The sequence below is a fragment of the Dendrobates tinctorius genome, unplaced genomic scaffold (assembly GCF_039654945.1).
Source record: "Dendrobates tinctorius isolate UK_male_01 unplaced genomic scaffold, ASM3965494v1 ptg000011l, whole genome shotgun sequence".
Taxonomy (NCBI): domain Eukaryota; kingdom Metazoa; phylum Chordata; class Amphibia; order Anura; family Dendrobatidae; genus Dendrobates; species Dendrobates tinctorius.
The window spans coordinates 70,907,139-70,930,102 of record NW_027361679.1 but is presented as its reverse complement, the minus strand read 5'-3'; the positions used below and the strand labels follow the sequence as shown (position 1 = coordinate 70,930,102).

At 42.8% G+C, this 22,964-nt stretch overlaps 1 protein-coding gene across 1 annotated transcript in view; it reads right to left on the bottom strand.

Moving 5' to 3' along the window:
* The window catches only part of HGSNAT (heparan-alpha-glucosaminide N-acetyltransferase), a 117,525-nt gene that overhangs the window by 6,768 nt on the left and 87,793 nt on the right, over positions 1 to 22,964 (bottom strand). Inside the window, exons 16-17 of the mRNA XM_073543194.1 lie at positions 9,419 to 9,489; positions 774 to 886 (exon numbers count right to left, since the gene is read on the bottom strand). Coding sequence (XP_073399295.1) covers positions 774 to 886; positions 9,419 to 9,489 — 184 coding nt within the window. The remainder of the gene's footprint in view (positions 1 to 773; positions 887 to 9,418; positions 9,490 to 22,964) is intronic.

Sequence of the window (22,964 nt, the reverse complement as noted above, 5' to 3'; positions counted from 1 at the left end):
TCACCTTGTGGTAAAAGTTATAAGACCGATTTATTTGTCTGGTCGGTACGATTACAGCTATACCAGCCTTATACTTTGCTCTTTTTACAGACTAAACAATATTTTACAAAAATGAATTTGCTTTTGCATTGTCATATTCTGTCATTCAGTAACTATTTTTTCTGAATGAGCCATATTAAGGCTTCTTTTTTGCAGGACGGTCTGGAGTTTTCATTTATACCTTTTTTTTTTTTTTTCTTTTTACATTCGACTTTTGAATCGTTTTTTATTCACTTTTTTTGAGAGTCACTATGATGAAAAAGTGAAAAATTTGGCCAGTTTTTTATTTAACGGCATTCGCCAAAAGGAATAAATAACATTACAGTTTTATAGAGCGCGTCATTCCTGATGCGGCGATACCAACTAAGTATTTTTGTTAATTTTTGTTTTTTTTACCAACACTGCATTTTCGGTGGCGAAATAGAATAAAAATTATTTTTTAGAATTTATTTTAAGTTTTCATTTTACTTGGTCCTACTGTGAGATATGTATAGTTTTTATTTTGTTCACTTGTACATGTACTGCAGTATGAGACTGTCAGTGTCTTACTGACTGCCTGTGAGATCTAGCTTATTGCTGGATCTCACAGGCCAAAGTACCCTGGGTCATGACATGGTAACCATCGGGACCCTACGATTCTCATTATTCCCTTATTCCCCATTTTAACACATAAGGGGTTAATGTATGGTTTTTGTTTTGTGACAGGCTTAATTCACAGTTTGCAATTTCCATACCTGGATAGAAGAATGGGCCGCCCATCCAAACCCTTCTGACATCCACGAAAAAATACATCAACATCAGGAGGAAGAAAGCAAAACCACTTAAGGTAGTCACATAGGAAATTGACCTATAAGTTTCAAGGCAATAACAGACATGTTAAACATCAAATACGTTAGATGCCCTTCTAATACTACACGTCAAGTACGTTAGATGCCCTTCTAATACTACACGTCAAGTACGTTAGATGCCCTTCTAATACTACACGTCAAGTACGTTAGATGCCCTTCTAATACTACACGTCAAGTACGTTAGATGCCCTTCTAATACTACACGTCAAGTACGTTAGATGCCCTTCTAATACTACACGTCAAGTACGTTAGATGCCCTTCTAATACTACAAGTCAAGTACGTTAGATGCCCTTCTAATACTTCAAGTACGTTAGATGCCCTTAATACTTCAAGTACGTTAGATGCCCTTCTAATACTACAAGTACGTTAGATGCCCTTCTAATACTACAAGTACGTTAGATGCCCTTCTAATACTACAAGTACGTTAGATGCCCTTCTAATACTACAAGTACGTTAGATGCCCTTCTAATACTACAAGTACGTTAGATGCCCTTCTAATACTACAAGTACGTTAGATGCCCTTCTAATACTACAAGTACGTTAGATGCCCTTCTAATACTACAAGTACGTTAGATGCCCTTCTAATACTACAAGTACGTTAGATGCCCTTCTAATACTACACGTCAAGTACGTTAGATGCCCTTCTAATACTACACGTCAAGTACGTTAGATGCCCTTCTAATACTACACGTACGTTAGATGCCCTTCTAATACTACAAGTACGTTAGATGCCCTTCTAATACTACAAGTACGTTAGATGCCCTTCTAATACTACAAGTACGTTAGATGCCCTTCTAATACTACACGTACGTTAGATGCCCTTCTAATACTACACGTACGTTAGATGCCCTTCTAATACTACACGTACGTTAGATGCCCTTCTAATACTACACGTCAAGTACGTTAGATGCCCTTCTAATACTACACGTCAAGTACGTTAGATGCCCTTCTAATACTGCACGTCAAGTACGTTAGATGCCCTTCTAATACTGCACGTCAAGTACGTTAGATGCCCTTCTAATACTACACGTCAAGTACGTTAGATGCCCTTCTAATACTACACGTCAAGTACGTTAGATGCCCTTCTAATACTACAAGTACGTTAGATGCCCTTCTAATACTACACGTCAAGTACGTTAGATGCCCTTCTAATACTACAAGTACGTTAGATGCCCTTCTAATACTACACGTCAAGTACGTTAGATGCCCTTCTAATACTACACGTCAAGTACGTTAGATGCCCTTCTAATACTGCACGTCAAGTACGTTAGATGCCCTTCTAATACTGCACGTCAAGTACGTTAGATGCCCTTCTAATACTACAAGTCAAGTACGTTAGATGCCCTTCTAATACTACACGTCAAGTACGTTAGATGCCCTTCTAATACTACACGTCAAGTACGTTAGATGCCCTTCTAATACTACACGTCAAGTACGTTAGATGCCCTTCTAATACTACAAGTACGTTAGATGCCCTTCTAATACTACAAGTACGTTAGATGCCCTTCTAATACTACACGTCAAGTACGTTAGATGCCCTTCTAATACTACACGTCAAGTACGTTAGATGCCCTTCTAATACTACAAGTACGTTAGATGCCCTTCTAATACTACACGTCAAGTACGTTAGATGCCCTTCTAATACTACAAGTACGTTAGATGCCCTTCTAATACTACACGTCAAGTACGTTAGATGCCCTTCTAATACTGCACGTCAAGTACGTTAGATGCCCTTCTAATACTACAAGTCAAGTACGTTAGATGCCCTTCTAATACTACACGTCAAGTACGTTAGATGCCCTTCTAATACTGCACGTCAAGTACGTTAGATGCCCTTCTAATACTACAAGTCAAGTACGTTAGATGCCCTTCTAATACTACACGTCAAGTACGTTAGATGCCCTTCTAATACTACACGTCAAGTACGTTAGATGCCCTTCTAATACTACACGTCAAGTACGTTAGATGCCCTTCTAATACTACAAGTACGTTAGATGCCCTTCTAATACTACAAGTACGTTAGATGCCCTTCTAATACTACACGTCAAGTACGTTAGATGCCCTTCTAATACTACACGTCAAGTACGTTAGATGCCCTTCTAATACTACAAGTACGTTAGATGCCCTTCTAATACTACACGTCAAGTACGTTAGATGCCCTTCTAATACTACAAGTACGTTAGATGCCCTTCTAATACTACACGTCAAGTACGTTAGATGCCCTTCTAATACTACACGTCAAGTACGTTAGATGCCCTTCTAATACTGCACGTCAAGTACGTTAGATGCCCTTCTAATACTGCACGTCAAGTACGTTAGATGCCCTTCTAATACTACAAGTCAAGTACGTTAGATGCCCTTCTAATACTACACGTCAAGTACGTTAGATGCCCTTCTAATACTACACGTCAAGTACGTTAGATGCCCTTCTAATACTACACGTCAAGTACGTTAGATGCCCTTCTAATACTACAAGTACGTTAGATGCCCTTCTAATACTACACGTCAAGTACGTTAGATGCCCTTCTAATACTACAAGTATGTTAGATGCCCTTCTAATACTACAAGTACGTTAGATGCCCTTCTAATACTACAAGTACGTTAGATGCCCTTCTAATACTACACGTCAAGTACGTTAGATGCCCTTCTAATACTACAAGTACGTTAGATGCCCTTCTAATACTACAAGTACGTTAGATGCCCTTCTAATACTACAAGTACGTTAGATGCCCTTCTAATACTTCAAGTACGTTAGATGCCCTTCTAATACTACAAGTACGTTAGATGCCCTTCTAATACTACAAGTACGTTAGATGCCCTTCTAATACTACAAGTACGTTAGATGCCCTTCTAATACTACAAGTACGTTAGATGCCCTTCTAATACTACAAGTACGTTAGATGCCCTTCTAATACTACAAGTACGTTAGATGCCCTTCTAATACTACAAGTACGTTAGATGCCCTTCTAATACTACAAGTACGTTAGATGCCCTTCTAATACTACACGTCAAGTACGTTAGATGCCCTTCTAATACTACACGTCAAGTACGTTAGATGCCCTTCTAATACTACAAGTACGTTAGATGCCCTTCTAATACTGCACGTCAAGCACGTTAGATGCCCTTCTAATACTACAAGTCAAGTACGTTAGATGCCCTTCTAATACTACACGTCAAGTACGTTAGATGCCCTTCTAATACTACAAGTACGTTAGATGCCCTTCTAATACTACAAGTCAAGTACGTTAGATGCCCTTCTAATACTACACGTCAAGTACGTTAGATGCCCTTCTAATACTACAAGTACGTTAGATGCCCTTCTAATACTACAAGTCAAGTACGTTAGATGCCCTTCTAATACTACACGTCAAGTACGTTAGATGCCCTTCTAATACTACACGTACGTTAGATGCCCTTCTAATACTACACGTCAAGTACGTTAGATGCCCTTCTAATACTACACGTCAAGTACGTTAGATGCCCTTCTAATACTACAAGTACGTTAGATGCCCTTCTAATACTACACGTCAAGTACGTTAGATGCCCTTCTAATACTACAAGTACGTTAGATGCCCTTCTAATACTACAAGTACGTTAGATGCCCTTCTAATACTACAAGTACGTTAGATGCCCTTCTAATACTACAAGTACGTTAGATGCCCTTCTAATACTACAAGTACGTTAGATGCCCTTCTAATACTACACGTCAAGTACGTTAGATGCCCTTCTAATACTACACGTCAAGTACGTTAGATGCCCTTCTAATACTGCACGTCAAGTACGTTAGATGCCCTTCTAATACTACAAGTCAAGTACGTTAGATGCCCTTCTAATACTACAAGTACGTTAGATGCCCTTCTAATACTACAAGTACGTTAGATGCCCTTCTAATACTAGAAGTACGTTAGATGCCCTTCTAATACTACAAGTACGTTAGATGCCCTTCTAATACTACAAGTACGTTAGATGCCCTTCTAATACTACACGTCAAGTACGTTAGATGCCCTTCTAATACTACACGTCAAGTACGTTAGATGCCCTTCTAATACTACAAGTACGTTAGATGCCCTTCTAATACTGCACGTCAAGCACGTTAGATGCCCTTCTAATACTACACGTCAAGTACGTTAGATGCCCTTCTAATACTACAAGTCAAGTACGTTAGATGCCCTTCTAATACTACACGTCAAGTACGTTAGATGCCCTTCTAATACTACAAGTCAAGTACGTTAGATGCCCTTCTAATACTACAAGTCAAGTACGTTAGATGCCCTTCTAATACTACACGTCAAGTACGTTAGATGCCCTTCTAATACTACAAGTACGTTAGATGCCCTTCTAATACTACACGTACGTTAGATGCCCTTCTAATACTACACGTCAAGTACGTTAGATGCCCTTCTAATACTACAAGTACGTTAGATGCCCTTCTAATACTACACGTCAAGTACGTTAGATGCCCTTCTAATACTACACGTCAAGTACGTTAGATGCCCTTCTAATACTACACGTCAAGTACGTTAGATGCCCTTCTAATACAGCACGTCAAGTACATTAGATGCCCTTCTAATACTACACCTCAAGTACGTTAGATGCTATTATAATAACATAATACAAGTTTAGACACTATTATAGTACTGCATTCTAAGGTAAACAACGTGGATAGGAATACAGTGGATTGAATGTGAACATATACGTTATTACATGTTACTGTGAAATAAAATGCCACAATAACCAAACAACCATATGATATGAAAGCCACCAAGTCCTTTGTCTCCATTTGTCTTATAGTATTCATTATTAAACACTTATTAAAAAGGAAACATTTAGAGACAGAGACCTAGATTGCAGCAATGTGTGACTTTCTGGGCTTTGTATAGGTTTTGATAAAAATCACTGAAGCACATTATCGCTAGAGGACTACTAAATCTAATGAAAATGTAGTCCTCCATATTCATAAGCTCTGTATAACTCCACCCCCACCATTGACTGACTACTTTCTGCCTATGCACAGTGTACACAAAGCTGTCAGTGGTGTGGGCGGGGTTATACAGAGCTCAGTATTCAAAAAACCTCTAGATCTGCAGCAGAGAAAAAAGGGCTTTTATCAAAACTGCATCAAGTATTCAAAATTCTTAAACCTTCAGTAAACAGCCCATTAAGTGACAATGCTGGAATCAGATTCCCTGTCCCTACATATTTCTGCTCCCAGATGAGGTAACAAAACCTGGTGATATATTTGTGTGGATGAGGCCTTAAATGAAATCTATTACAGATCCTTGTTGTATCAAGCTATAATGTTCATGGTAGTACAGGTGCTTCTCACTAAATTAGAAAATATCAAAAAGTTAATTTCCGTTCAGTACAAAAAGTGAAACTCATTATATGGAGTCTTTACAGAGTGATCTATTTCAAGTGTTTATTTCTGTTAATGTTGATGTATATGGCTTACAGCCAATGAAAACCCAAAAGTCATTATCTCAGTAAATTAGAATACTTTATAACACCAGCTTGAAAAATGATTTTAAAATTGGAAATGTTGGCCTACTGAAATGTATATTCAGCAAATGCACTCAATACTTGGTCGGGGCTCCTTTTGCATCAATTACTGCATCAATGTGGTGTGGCATGGAGGCGATCAGCCTGTTGCACTGCTGAGATGTTATGGAAGCCCAGGTTGCTTTAATAGCAGCCTTCATCTCATCTGCATTGTTGGGACTGGTGTCTCATCTTCCTTTTGACCCATAGTTTCTCTATGGGGTTCAGGTCAGGCAAGTTTGCTGGCCAATCAAGCACAGTGATACTGGTTTTAAACCAGGTATTGGTACTTTTGGCAGTGCGGACAGGTGCCAAGTCCTGCTGGAGAATGAAATTTCCATCTCCAAAAAGCTTGTCAGCAGAAGGAAGCATGAGGTGCTTTAAAATTTCCTGGTACACAGCTGCACTGACTTTGGTCTTGATAAAACACAGTGGACCTACACCAGCAGATGACATGGCTCCCCAAACCATCACGAATTGTGGAAACTTGACAGTAGACCTCAAGCAGCTTGGATTGTGTGCCTCTCCACTCTTCCTCCAGACTCTGGGACCTTGTGTAAGGTTCTCAGTCTCTTTGGGCATGTTTTTGAAACTTAGGTTTTTCCGTCGGCCATTTTGCTTTCTGTCCTGCTGCAGCTATCTTGCCCTCACTTAGGATGCAGTTTCCAGCTTTAGGCTATGTGCACACGCTGCGGATTCACCAGTGCATTTTTCCGTGCGGATCCGCAGGTAAAGTGACCTGCGGTTTTCCTGCGGATTGGCCAGCGGTTTTCCCCTGCGGTTTGACACCTGAACAATGGAATAGGTGGCATACCGCAGCAGAATCCGCAGAAAGAATTGACATGTCAATTCTTTCTGTGGATTTAAAACTGCAGCTTTTCCGCAGTGAAAAAACCGCAGCAAGTGCACTACGGATTGTAAATCCCATAGACTTACATGGTACTGTACACTGTCTGCGGAACTGCTGCGGATCCGCAGAGGCCAAATCCGCAGCAGAATCCGCAGCGTGTGCACATACCCTTTATGTTCCCACCTGAGTCTCTACCTCTTGCCTTTTAAGCAGCCTCAGCTGATCAATCTGCACTTCAGAATCAAGTCTGCTGTTAGCCTGTGACCTGCTCCTGGAAGTCTTGGACTTGGCACTCCAGCCATCTCCTGCTGAGGAACTGTTGAACACTTGTGGACACTTGAAACCTGCTGCCTGCTAAATCCACAGTTACAAGGGAAGTAACAGAGAGAGACCCTGAACCTGTTGAAGTTCTGCTGTGCTAAAAGTTTACTCTGGCCTGCTGTGTCTCCAGCCTTGTATCTGCAAACTGTGTGAACCCTTTTTGCTTACTTGTATGAAGACAAGTCCTTCCTAATCACACCTGTGTCTCCTGTGTTTTCCTCGCACCCAAGCACAAGACGCTACATGAACGGTACACTATACATCACACCTTGATTTCCAAATGAAATGCAAAAATTTACTTTTATCTGAAAACAATACCTTGGACCACTGCGCAACAGTCCAGTTCTTTTTCTCTTTGGCCCAGGTAAGACGCTTCTGGCGTTGTCTACTGGTCATAAGTGGCTTGACACAAGGAATGCAACATTTGTAGCCCATGTCCTGGATACGTCTGTGTGTGGTGGTTCTTGAAGCAATGACTCCAGCAGCAGTCCACTCCTTGTGAATCTCTCCCAAATTTTTGAATGGCCTTTTCTTATCAATCCTTTCAAGGCTGCGGTTATCCCGGTTGCTTGTGCACTTTTTTTCTACCACACTTTTTCCTTCCACTCAACTCTCCATTAATATGCTTGGATACAGCACTCTGTGAACAGCCAGATTCTTTAGCAATGACCTTTTGTGGCTTACCCTCCATGTGGAGTACCCTCCTTGTGGAGTGTCAATGACTGCCTTCTGGACATCTGTCAAGTCAGCAGTCTTCCCCATGATTGTGGAGCCTACTGAATCAGACTAAGGGATTTTTTTAAACACTTAAAAAGCCTTTGCAGCTGTTTTTTTTAATTATTCTAATTTACTGAGATAATGATTTTAGGGTTTTCATTGGCTCTAAGCCATAATCAACATTAACAGAAATAAACACTTGAAATAGATCACTCTGTAATGAAAATAAGTTTCACTTTTTGTATTGAAAAACTGAAATTAACTTTTTGATGATATTCTCATTTAGTGAGAAGCACTTGTACATGAGGTAACCTCTGCACTAGTCCGTACCTCCCACTCCCGACTCCAAGACTTCTCCCGCACTGCGCCAATCCTCTAGAATGCTCTACCTCAAGAAATTAGGACCAGCCACAACCTGCAGTTTTAGGCGCTCCCTCAAAGCTCCCCTTCGGAGCGGCCTATCATGTTCCCTAATCAAAGTAATTTTATGCGTAAGTGTGTGTGTGTGTGTGTGTGTGTGTGTGTGTGTGTGTGTGTATGTATGTACGCATGTACGCATGTATGTGTGTGTCCCATTCACTATCAATCCCCCACTCCCTCAAGATGGCTGGACCATCACTGTAAATACACACCTGTACTTTGTATCTCCCCCACCTCATTGTAGATTGTAAGCTCTCACGAGCAGGGTTGTCTTATTTAGCTTTAATTATTGTATTGTTAACGTTGTTACCTATGACTGTTGTGTTTGAAAGTGTTAAACTGTAAAGCGCTGTGGAATATGTTGGCGCTATATAAAGATTATTATTACAGTTCATTGCAATCCCGTCTGTGATTATGAGACTTCTGCCTTCTGTACAGAAAAGAAAATGAACGTAGTGTAAAACCCGACGGCCATTGAGAAAACTGCACAACTTCAGAAATTGATAGATATATATAGCTAGAGATATATTTTTTTCAATTTCTCACATCACTATGTATATGTAAAAATGGCAAGACTGAAATAGATATATACACATACATTTATATTTTGTATCCACAGTTTTTAAGGGGTAAAGATCATGATTGGTGATATGGACAGGACCCATTAACATTTTCCTAACTTACCAAAGATTTTTGTTGACTGGAATGAAGCCTTCATTTGTTGAGCATTTAGTCAAAATTGCGGAAATAACACCCTAAAACAAGAGCAAGAAAAACATATAAGCCACTTAGTGACCACCAATACATCTTTACTGGCCTGAGATATCAGAGAATACCATCACCCGATTGTTGAAAACGCAGCAGCTGAAAACTAAGGCCAACACCCTGCTGCATCAGTCACAGTCACCTAACATGTCTTTTTAACCCCTAACGTTAGCAACATTTAGGTGCAAAATTTCCTTGAAAAAATGTCTGCATTTTTAAACCTAACATTCTTACTTAATTAAAAACCATTTTACAGATGGTGCTGATGTAAAGCAGAAATGAGGGAAATGTTATTTATTAATGTTTCTGTGGTACCACTGTTTGGCTTAAATGAAAGGGATCAAATGAGAGGCCTCCCTGGCAAGTACACATGGCAAAACTATATCCACATTATATTGACTAAAAACAACCAAGCTATAGTGCACATCAAAGGAGTGATAAGGTTGGGGGGGGGTATACGGGTGCTGTCATGGGTTCTGGAGAAACTGGCTACCGGTAAGTAACCTTGGTGTTTTCCCTTCCCCCATGACAGCACACCTGAGAGACTTTTGGAGTATAAAAACACCTTAGGGAGGGACCACCGCTTGCAGAACCTTTCTACCAAAGGTTACGTCAGCAGAGGAGAATAGATCTAGCCGGTAGTGTTTGAAAAAAAAGTTGATGGTGAGGACCAGGTAGCGGCCTTACATATCTGATCAATCGATACCTCAGCCTTTTCTGTCCAGGAGGTATCCATGGCTCTGGTGGAGTGAACCTTGATGCCTTCAGGAATCGGAGCGCCATTCGCAGAGTAGGATAAACTAATGGCCTCCCTGATCCATCTGACAATGGTACTTTTAGCTACCCCGTAACCTTTTCTGCTACCTTGGAAGGCTACAAATAGGGACCGATCTTTCCCTCCACTGACTAGTTATGGACATGTACTGAAGCATGGACTTTCTCATGTCTAGAGTATGGAATTTTTCCTCCCCTGGATTTCTAGGGTTACTACAAAATGTGCAAGGTGATTTCCTGGCTCATATGGAACTTAAGAAGTACCTTGGGTAGATAGATAGGCCAGATCTGGTCTTAACACTACCCTGTCCTCAAAAACATGTGTATGAAGGGCATATAAGACCAGGGCCTGTAAGTCGCTCACTCTACAGGCTGATGTTAGGGCCACTAGTAACACCATTTTAAGTGTGAGAAACTTTGGTGATAATTCCTGTAATGAATCAAAAGGGTACCTGGTTAAAGCCTCCAAGACTAGATTCAGGTCCCAGGGAGGAATCTTTGGAACAATGACCGGCCTAGACCTGCTACAAGATTTTATAAAACGGGACACCCACCTTTGGATGCTAAGTTGCAATTATATAGGGCCCCCAAGGCTGACACCTGAACCTTGAGGGTACTAGTTGCTAACCCAGGTTGCAACCCAACCTGCAGAAACTCTAGGATAGGTCCCACCAGAGCTACCTCCCCCAAAAAGGTTGACCCAGGAATTCCAGGAACTTTTTCCATGTTTTCCTTAAATTCTCGATGTGATCGGTTTCCTACTTTTCAACAGGGTGGAGACTAGCCATGGTGAGAATCCCTGGCGACTCCGCAATCGCCCTCTCAAAATTCCAGGCTGCCAGATGGAAGCCCTTGACCTGACAATGGCACACTGGTCCATGAGTAAGTAGGTCTGGAATCTCCGGCAAGATCCATGGATCTGTAACTGACATCCGCCTTAGCAGGGAGAACCACGGTCTCCTCGGCCAAGACAGAGCAATGAGAATTACTCTTGCCTGATCCTATCATTTTCCTCACTACTGTCGGAATCATTGATATCGGAGGGGAACACGTAGGCTAGGGTGAACCTCCAGGGTATCTGTAGGGCATCCACAGCAAATTGTTGTTCCCCTGGATCTAGAGAGAAACTTAGACCCGTTTGCCGCCTTACACAACAGGAAGGTCAATCTCTGGTTTGCCCCAAGCCTGCACTGTTAGCTGGAACACATAAGGGTTTAAGGGACCATTCCCCCGTCTCAGTATTTTGCGACTCAGGAAGTCTGCGTTGACATTGGACGCCTCATATGTAGTGTGCTTTGAGAAACAACAGGTGTTGTTCTGCTAGTTTAAACAGGAGGTTTGAAACCTCCATGAAGCCACGTGATCTCCCCCCCCCCGGTGGTTGATATAAGCTACCTGTTGTGAATTCTCTGGCTCGGAGTTCTGAGCCCAAGCTCCCTCTGCTTCCTCTGGTGGTTGCTGAGAGTAGTGGAGCTGGCCAGGTGGATGGAAGTTCCCCACCTGACGACGATAATTGGAAACCTGGGATTACTGGCTGGGAGCATATAATTGAGCTGGCTGCTCTTGAAGGTTGCTGGTGATTTCCTCAGTGTGCATTTGGAGCTCTTTTGTCCCCTGCCTGATCTGCATGGTTCAGCTGTGATTCTTTTGCTAATCCTTTGCATCTAATCTGGTTGTGTCTTTTTTTTTTGCTTTCTGTTTTGTTGCTAGGGTTCAGCGTACTCCCTGCTTGGGCAGCGCTGGGACCTTCTTCATATGTTGCAGCTTGTTCAGTCCCTTGTTATGTTAGTATCTTTTTGCTTGCTGCCAGTTTATACCAGAGTGCTGATCTAGCGGGGGTGAGATCGTGTGATCTCAGGTTTTTTGTATATTAGTAGTGTTGGGCTTTTTCAGGGTTTTGTGCCTGATTGCAGACAGTATCTTTTCTATCCTGGCCTGTCTTGACAGCTTGGGCCCCACCATTTGCTCAGTCTGTTCTCTGCCTGTGTTTGTGTCCCATCTTGTCTCTCCGACAATATATGTTTGGGGGCTGTCTATTCCCTTGGGAATCTGCTCTGGGGCAGTTTAGATTTCATCCTTCTGTCTTTAGGCTTAGTTAGTCCTCCGGCTGTGACGAAGCATCTAGGGCAATGTAGGAACTCTCCACAGCTACTGCAAGTTGTGCGGATAGGATCAAGGGGCTGCAATCCGCTTATTTACCAACCTCTCTGGTCTTCTGGTGGCTTAGCCTGTTCCTGCCTTCCTCCTCGGTGACCCATTCATAACAGCTACCACTGCGGTTATGATTGGGTCACCGAGGAGGAAAACAAAACCAAGCTAAGTCACAGAAAACCAGAGAGGTTGGTAACTACACGGATTGCAGACCCCTGATCCTGACCACACAACTAACAGCAGCCGTGGAGCGTATCTACGATGATTCTAGACGCCTCGTCACAGCTGGAGGACTAAATAAGCCTAAAGCAAGAAAAGGGGAAATCTAAACTGCCCCAGAGCAGACCCCAAAGGAATAGAACGCCCCCTGTTATGATTGAGTCACCGAGGAGGAAAAAACAAAACACAAGCTCAGCCCAGAAAATCAGAAAGGTTGGAAACAGACCCCTAATCCTATCACACAACTAGCAATAGCCGTGGAGTGTACCTACAGTGATCCTAGACACCTCGTCACGGCCAGAGATCTACATAAGCCTAAAGAGAGAAAAGGGAAAAACTGACTGCCCCAGAGCAGACCCCAAAGCAATAGGCAGCCCACAACATATAATGACGGTGAAGCAAGATGAAAACACTAACACAGATAGAAAGATAGGTTGAGCAAACGATGGGGCCCAAGCTAACTAAAAAGGACAGGATAGAAAAGCTACTGTCTGCAATCCGAGAAAACCCTGCTCAAAAATATTACCAACACAACTGATAAGCAAAACGGACCCTGAAGTCACTAGACTTCAAACCCTATATCAGCACTCAGAATATTCTGGAAGCAGAGCAAAAGAGAACACTGATCAAGGAAAAAGAATACAGCACACCCCCGGCCGGGGATGGCTGAACTCAAAAAAAACAAGGTAAACAAAACCAAAACTAATAAGTTCAATAGCAGAGCAAAAACTTTTCTTTGGGAAGCAGGAATCAGACTGGTCTCCAAGAATCCAGCAGATAAATCACCAGCGACTCAGAAGGGCGTCGGCTGCCTTATATCCAGTTAGAAGTTCCCGTTACCCAGTCACCATCCACCTGATCAGGTGTTTGGTAATCAGCCTCACTACCTTCCTTCACCAGAAGAGGGAGATCCTCGGACACAAAAGATGAATGAACAGATGAGCTCACAACAGTACCTCCCCCTTGAGGAGGGGTCACCGAACCCTCATCCAAGCCACCAGGCCGATCAGGATGAGCTCTATGAAAAGCATGCACCAATCTTTCGGCATGAATATCCGAGGCAGAGACCCAAGAATTATCCTCCTGACCATAACCCTTCCACTTAACCAAATACTGGAGTCTCCGTCTAGCCAGACGGGAATCCAGTATCTTCTCTACCTCATATTCCATGTTACCTTCAACCAACACAGGGTCAGGAGGTGCCGCCATAGGAACCACTGGCTCAACAAACCTCTTCAACAAGGACTTATGAAACACATTATGAATCTTAAAATGTGACAGGAAGAGCCAACCGAAAAGAGACCGGATTAATAATCTCCAAAATCTTGTAAGGTCCAATAAATCTAGGTTTAAACTTTGGAGAAGCCACTTTCATAGAGATATTCTTTGATGACAACCAGACCATATCACCCACCTTACCAGGGACCAATGGTCCTATGCCGGTTAGAAAACCGCTGGGCCTTTTCCTGGGAAAGAGACAACTTATCCACCACTTGGTCCCAAATCTGCTGCATTCTTTCCAGCACAGTGTCAACCCCTGGACAGGCAGAAGACTCCACCTGCCCTGAAGAAAATCGAGGATGAAACCCAAAGTTACAGAAAAAGGGTGACATCAAAGTGGCAGAACTAGCTCTATTATTTAAAGCAAATTCGGCCAAGGATAAAAATGAGACCCAATCATCCTGATCAGCAGATATAAAACATCTCAAATAAGCCTCCAAAGTCTGGTTTGTTCTCTCCGTCTGCCCATTGGTCTGAGGGTGAAATGCAGAGGAGAAGGACAACTGAATTCTCAACCTGGAACAAAAGGTCCTCCAGAATCTAGAGACAAACTGAACTCCTCTGTCCGATACAATGTTCTCAGGAATCCTGTGCAAGCGAACCACCTGTTGCAAAAACAAGGGCACCAACTCTGAGGAAGATGGCAACTTAGGGAGTGGTACAAGATGGACCATCTTAGAGAATCTATCACAAATCACCCAGATAACAGGCATCCTCTGAGAGACAGGCAGATCAGAAATAAAATCCATTGAAATAAGGGTCCATGGCCTCCTGGGCACCGGCAAAGGCATCAACAACCCACTAGAACGAGAACAAGGCTTAGATCAGGAGCAAGTCCCACAGGACTGCACAAAATTTCTGACATCACAAGGCAGGCCACCAAAAAGACCGACTCACCAAATCTCTAGTACCAAAAATACCTGGATGACCAGCCAACGCGGAGCAATGAACCTCAGACATCACTTTCCTCCTCCACTGGTCAGGAACATACAACCTACCACTGGGACAACGCTCAGGCTTATCCTCATGAAACTTCTCCAGAGCACGTCTCAAATCAGGCGAGATGGCAGAAAGAACCACCCCCTCACCCAAGATGGTAGCAGGCTTGGTCACAATAGAAGAATCGGCCAAAAAATTCCTAGAGAGGGCATCAGCCTTAACGTTCTTAGTGCCCGGGAGAAAGGAGACCACAAAATCAAAACGTGTGAAAAACAAGGCCCACCTGGCCTGTCTCGGATTCAAGCGTTTAGCCGACTCAAGGTAGATCAAATTCTTGTGGTCAGTGAGGACCACAACTTGATGTCTAGCTCCCTCCAACCAATGTCTCCACGCCGCAAATGCCCACTTCATGGCCAACAGTCCTCGATTCCCCACATCATAGTTGCGTTCCGAAGGAGAGAACTTTCGGGAAAAGAAGGCACAGGGGTTCATTTTAGATGTTACAGGATCTTTTTGAGACAAAACAGCTCCTGCACCAGTCTCTGAAGCATCCACCTCCACCTGAAATGGAAGTGAGACATCAGGTTGTCGCAAAACCGGAGAAGTGAACCTCCGCTTCAGCTCCTGAAAAGAAGAAACAGCCTCTGGAGACCAATTCAGCAAATCAGCGCCCTTCTTAGTCAAATCAGTCAATGGTTTGGCAATAACAGAAAAATTGGCTATAAACTTACGATAAAAATTAGCAAAACCCAAAAACTTCTGGAGAGCCTTCAAAGAAGTGGGCTGCACCCAATCATAAATGGCTTGTACCTTGGCCGGGTCCATTTCAATAGTTGACGGAGACAAAATAAATCCCAAAAATGAAATCCTCTGTACACCAAAAAGACATTTCGATCCCTTAACATACAGGGAGTTTTCCCTCAAAATCCGGAACACAGTCTGAACATGTTCCACATGAGAGTCCCAATCCCTGGAAACGATCAAAATATCATCCAAATAGATGATCAGAAACTTATCCACAAAGTCAAGGAAAATATCATTCATGAAGCACTGGAAGACAGAAGGGGCGTTAGTGAGCCCAAAAGGCATCACCAGGTACTCAAAATGTCCCTCCGGAGTATTAAACGCTGTCTTCCATTCATCCCTATGCTTAATGCGAATAAGATTATACGCCCCCCTGAGGTCAAGCTTAGTAAACCAGCAAGCACCTTCAACTCTAGAAAATAGGTAAGAAATCAGGGGTAACGGATACTGATATTTAACAGTAATTTTGTTAAGGGAGCGATAGTCAATACAGGGCCTTAATGAACCATCCTTCTTGGCCACAAAAAAAAAAAAAAACGGCACCCAAGGGTGAAGAGGATGGTCTAATATGATCCTTCTCCAACGACTCCTTAATATAAGAACGCATAGCCTCATGTTCGGGTACAGATAAATTAAAAAGTCGACCCTTGGGAAATTTACACCCCGGACTCCGCTCAATTGCACAGTCATAACTCCTATGAGGAGGCAAAGATGCAGACTTACTCTCACTAAACACATCATAAAAATCAGCCAAATAGTCAGGAACATCATGCGACTAGGGAGAGGTGGAGAAAACAGGAGTGTCACTAAGAGCACACCGACAACCCCAACTCACCACAGACACAGATTTCCAATCCAAAACTGGATTATGGATTTGCAACCAGGGGAACCCCAGCACGATGGTATCATGCAAATTATGCAACACCAAAAATCTGCAATTTTCTTGATGGTCTGGGGCGACCAGCATTACCACCTGGGTCCAAAACTGAGGTTTATTCTTCGCCAAAGGAGCAGCATCAATACCCCTCAAAGGAATAGGCGTCTGCAGGGGTGTCATAGGGAAACCACAACGTTTAGCAAAATTTAAATCCATTAGGTTCAAGGCTGCTCTTGAATCCACAAAGGCTTTAGCAGAATATGTGGACAGGGAGCAGATCAGAGTAATTGCCAGAAGAAACTTAGGTTGTACACCACCTACAGCAAATGTGTGTGCAAAACGTTTCTCTCGATTAGGGCAGACAGAAATAATATGAGAGGCATCTCCACAGAAAAAACACCGCATATTACGCCTTCTGAACTCCTGACGTTGCGCCTTAGACAAAACTCTATCACATTGCATAGGTTCAGACATTTCTTCAACAGGTGGCAGCATTTCCCGTATAATTTTACGTTCACGTAAACGCCGATCAACCTGAATGGCTAATGACATAGAATCGTCAAGACCAGAGGGAACAGGAAATCCCACCATAGTATCTTTTACGGTTTCTGACAAACCCTTCCGAAAGAGAGCTGCCAAGGCACCATCATTCCAAGTGGTGAGGACCGCCCACTTTCTGAATTTTTGACAGTACAGTTCTGCAGAATCTTGACCCTGGCTCAATGCCAACAGGGTCTTTTCAGCTTGATCAATTGCATTAGGTTCATCATACAACAACCCCAGGGCCTGACAAAATGCGTCCACATTAGTTAGAATAGGATCATCTGGTACTAAAGAAAACGCCCAATCCTGGGGATCGCCGCGCAGCAAGGAGATGACAATTTTAACCTGCTGCGCAGAGCTCCCTGATGAGTTAGGCTTCAAGGCAAGAAATAATTTACAATTATTCTTAAAATTCAAAAATTTAGACCGATCCCCAAAAAACACATCAGGAGTGGGGATTTTTGGTTCAGCAGCGTGTGAACGAGCAAGATAGGCGGAAATTCCCCGCACCTCAGCAGCAAGCTGCTCCACACGATCAGACAATTGCTTAAACTCCATCAGAATTCTTTTTAAACAATTCCTTCCTGCTTTTGAGTACCCTAGAATCTCCGGTATGGCTGGTGATTCTGTTATCATTGAGTCACCGAGGAGGAAAAAACAAAACACAAGCTCAGCCCAGAAAATCAGAAAGGTTGGAAACTCGCGGATTGCAGACACCTAATCCTATCACACAACTAGCAGTAGCCGTGGAGTGTTCCTACGGTGACCCTAGACACCTCGTACCCAGTCACCATCCACCTGATCAGGTGTTTGGTTATCAGCCTCACTACCTTCCTTCACCAGAAGAGGGAGATCCTCGGACCCAAAAGATGAATGAAAAGATGAGCTTACAACAGCCCCCACACATGTACTGACGATGAAACAAGATGAAAGCACATACACAGGTAGAAAAATAGGCTGAGCAAACGATGGGGCCCCCACTAACTAGAAAGGACAGGAAAGGAAAGATACTGTCTGCAATCACGCCAAAAAACCCTGAAAAAAATGTCCAACACTTCTGATAGCAAAAAACCCCTGAAGTCACTAGACTTCACCCACTATATCAGCACTCTGGCATATTCTGAGAACAGAGCAAAAAGAGGCCAATCTAATAAGGGACAAAAAGCAAACTGGCACATACAGTAACATAAGAGTGGAAATTCAGCACAGCCCCAGCCAGGGCTGGCTGACCATGCAAAAACTGAATAGACAAAACAAAATCAAATGTGAACATTAGAGAAAAATTAGCTTGAGAACACAGGAACTGAGCTGGAAACCAAGACCTCAGGAGGCAGGAAAAAAAAAAATCACCAGCATGGGAATAGGGAGTCTGCTGTCTTAAATCCTGTCTGAGACTCCAGATGTCCAATAGTCATCCTCATCAGGTGGCAGGTCTCTGTTAATTGAGTCAGCTTCATTACCTCCTGCCACCACCAGAGGGAGCCCGTAAAGAGAACTCACGACTCCTCTGTCAGCACAAACAGTTCCCTCACCAGAAACCAGAGGCAGACCAGAAAATGAGTTCACAACACACTGCTATATTGTCCAACATGACCCGGGTATGGCGGCCCTGAAGTAAAGGGAGAAAATGTCTCAAGGCCTTTTCGACAGCCCAAAGTTCTTTTATATTCAAACCCTGATCTCTTTCTAGAGAAGACCATGTTCCTTGTAACGAGTGGGTTCTTAGGTGTGCTCCCCAACCTGCACCACTCGCATCGGTTGTGATAATGTCCTTGACTGGTCTCAACCACTGGAACCCTGATGTCTAATGATCCCTTACAGTCCACCAGGTTAGGGAATCTTATGGCCAGGGAAAGATGTACTTTTCCTTCTAAACATCCTTTCAATGATCTCTGTGCTGACAGGACTTCCCACTAACTCTCATAGGTGAAATTGTGCCCAACCTACAGCCAGTATATATGATGTTAATGAGCCCAGCAGGGACATCGCCTTCCTCAGTGTCACGACAGGCTGCTGTATTGCTGCCAGAGCCAGACTCCTTATCTTGACCACTTTGCTTTCTGGCAGGAGGCAGAGATGGCGTTCGGAATCCAGCATCAAACCTAGGAAGGATTGTACTTTCGGTGGCTCTAACTTCAACTTGAGGGTGTTTACCACCCATCCTAACTCTGTTAGGGTTAACATTACTTCCTTCACCTGATGAGTACAGCGAGTTTCCGACCTCCCTACTACAAGGAAGTTGTCCACATATGGGATGATCATATGTCCTGGGATCGAAGGTATGACGTTACTTCCGCCATCACTTTGGTGAAAACTCTCGGAGCTGTAGATAGACCGAATGTAAGGGCTGTGTATTGATAATGTCTGAACTGTCCTTGGACACAGAGAGCTACTCTAAGGTACTTTTGATAATCCTGATGGATTGGGATATGATAGTAGGCATCTTTTAAGTCTATTACTGCCATGAAGCAGTGCTGGAACAACATTTTTATGGCCGTGTTTATTGACTCCATCTTGAAGGAGCAATTCTCTACCCACTGGTTGAGCCTCCTCAGGTTGACAATGGTTCTCCAAGAACCGTCCGGCTTTTGTATCAAAAAAGAGGGGGGAATAAAGTCCCCTTCCTCCTGAGTTGGGACTTCTTGTAGCACCTGTTTCTGCACTAGACTCAAGACCTCCATTTCCAGGGCTAGTTGTTCCTCCTGGGACTTTCTGCGAGGTGTTAACACAAAGGTCTTCCGAGGTGGATGAATTTGATCCTTAAGCAGTCTTTGATGACATTCAGTACCCAACCACTGGGGGGAGATATTTTTTTACCCAGGCAGGCAGCAAGAGATCCTTCCCCCGAGCTCTCACCTGACGTCTTTGGTGAGACTTTGATGATGTAGAGGGCCCTTTGAACATGTAGCCAGACACTTTCCTGTCCTTAACATCCCAATTTTTTCTTTCCCTCAGGGGACAACCTCTATTAAATTTCCTCCTCTGAAAAGAAGGCCTTTTGATCTTGCGGGGAAAGCCACTTTTTCATTCCCTGCCTTCTCCAAAATATCCTCCAGTTTCTGTCCAAAGAGGGATTGACAGTCACATGGGATGGAACAGAGTCTATTCTCGGACGGTAAATCACCCGGACACCCTTTAAGCCACAGGGGGCGCGTTTCGCCGCATTAGACAAGCCTGCCACCATGGCTGCCAATTTTACTGAGTCCGCTGAGGAGTCTGCCAAGAAAGCTGCTGCCCCTTGCGCTAGGGCCACCTCTTGGAGCTACAGACCACCGACAAAGGGAGGGCAGCACGGCAGCAACAGGAGAAATTGGACCACAAAAGTTTTTGTGCAATTTGTCCCGAGTACGCTGATACCCCATATGTGGGGGGGAACCAGTGTTTGGGTGCATGGGAGAGCTTGGAAGGGAAGGAGTGCCATTTTGGAATGCAGACTTTGATGGAATGATCTGCGGGCTTCATGTTGCGTTTGCAGAGCCCCTGATGTACCTAAACAGCGGAAACCCCCCACAAGTGGCCCCATTTTGGAAAGTAGACCCCCAAGGAGCTTATCTAGATGTGTGGTGAGCACTTAGAATCCCCAAGTGCTTCACAGAAGTTTATAACCCAGAGCCATGAAAATAAAAAAAGTCTTTATTTCCACAAAAGTGATTTTTTAGCCCCCAATTTTGAGACCCCCAAAGTTGGTAAATAGTGGAAACCCCTCAATTATTGCTCCAACATTAACCAACACACCTCTAACCCTAATCCCAACCCTAACCCCAACACACCCCTAACCCTAATCTCAACCCTAATCCTAACCCTAATTCTAACCCTAATCCTAATTCACCCTAGTCCTAACCCTAACGCTAGCCCTAATGGAAAAAATGAAAAAAATATATATATTTTCTTTATTTCATTAGGTTTGCCTAACTAAGGGGGTGATAAACGGGGGGTTATTCACTTTTTTTTTTATTTTGATCACTATGATAGATTATCATAGTGATCAAAATGAATGAATGGAATCTGCCAGCCGGAGCCAGCAGATTCTCGGCGGGCGCACAGTGCATGCGCCCGCCATTTTCCCCGAATCCAAGATGGCGGCGCCCACCGGAGGACGTCTGCGGGACGCAAGATCACCGGGAGGGGACCCTGGACCACGGAGAGGTACTGGGGGGTGGTGGTGTCGGGGACCCTCTTTCTCTCTCCTCTGATGTGAGATCACATCAGGGGAATGAAATTAAATGCAATATCGCAGCTTTTTTTTTTTGCGATCGCCGTTATAGGGTTAATAACGGCGATCGCAAAAGCGGGGTCGGTAAAAACGGACCCGATTCATGTTCTCTGGGATCTGAGCTACCCCCTGCAGCCGAGACCCCGGAGAAAATTAAACACTGGAGGGCGCTATTTACTTACTCCACAGTGCCGTGAATTCACTGCGCTGTGGTTTAAGTACCCTTAATTACCGCTGTTAAAAGGCGTATTGGCGGTCGTTAAGGGGTTAAAAACAAAATAGTAAACATATATGTAAATAGATAAAATATAGTAATAACCGTCAATAATGATACATGATCTGTTTTTTTTTTGTTTTTTTTTTTTTTTTTTATTTAGACCGTTCGGCTATCTAGACCCCAGACAAAAAATCCAAAAAGCCTCCCTTGTGAGAAGGCGTCTTTTTCCATCACCACCACGTTTTGAATTTTTAACACATTCAATTCCTGCAATTGACATGGCGTCCAAATTACCATTATACTGCGTTAAAAAATGTTCAGAAACCATAGAGATATTGCGTGTATTGATGCGATCATTCTCTACATCCCTGATATGCTCCGGGATGCAGGTTTTAAGTTTTCTTGTTGTGCAACCTGTATAAAATACATTGCATATTTTGCAATGTATCTTATAGACTACATTTTCTGTATTACAATTAATGAATTGTTTAATGCTGTACTCCTGGATATTACCTGAATCATTAAATGTTTGTTTTTTGGAACCACATTTATAAAAACCAGTAGTTTTCAACCAATTTTCAGAGGGTGATACAGATGTAAAAAAGCTAGGAGATACAATATCTCCAATAGTGGGAGCCCGTCTGGCAATGACATTAGTCATTAATAAAATCAAGAACATTTTTTTCTAAATGATTACCAACCCTTTATGAGGATGAAATATTAGCGAAAATATTAGATTCTGGTACTAATGTCATTGCCAGACAGGCTCCCACTATTGTATCTCCTAGCTTTTTTTTACATCTGTAACGCCCTCTGAAAATTGGTTGAAAACTACTGGTTTTTATAAATGTGGTTCCAATAAATGCAAAATGTGCAGATATGTGCAAAAAACAAACATTTAATGATTCAGGTAATATCCAAACGTTCAGCATTAAACAATTCATTAATTGTAATACAGAAAATGTAGTCTATAAGATACATTGCAAAATATGCAATGTATTTTATACAGGCTGCACAACAAGAAAACTTAAAACCTGCATCCCGGAGCATATCAGGGATGTAGAGAATGATCGCATCAATACACGCAATATCTCTATGGTTTCTGAACATTTTTTAATGCAGTATAATGGTAATTTGGACGCCATGTCAATTACAGGAATTGAGTGTGTTAAAAATTCAAAACGTGGTGGTGATGGAAAAAGACGCCTTCTCACAAGGGAGGCTTTTTGGATTTATTGTCTGGGGTCTAGATAGCCGAACGGTCTAAATAAAAAAAAAAAACAGATCATGTATCATTATTGACAGTTATTACTATATTTTATCTATTTACATATATATTTACTATTTTGTTTTTAATCTTAGCATTATGCAAACCTAAATGATGTGGAGAATGGCACATAGGACCTTTCTATTTGAACATGTGATAGGTGATATTGTCATTGGTCCC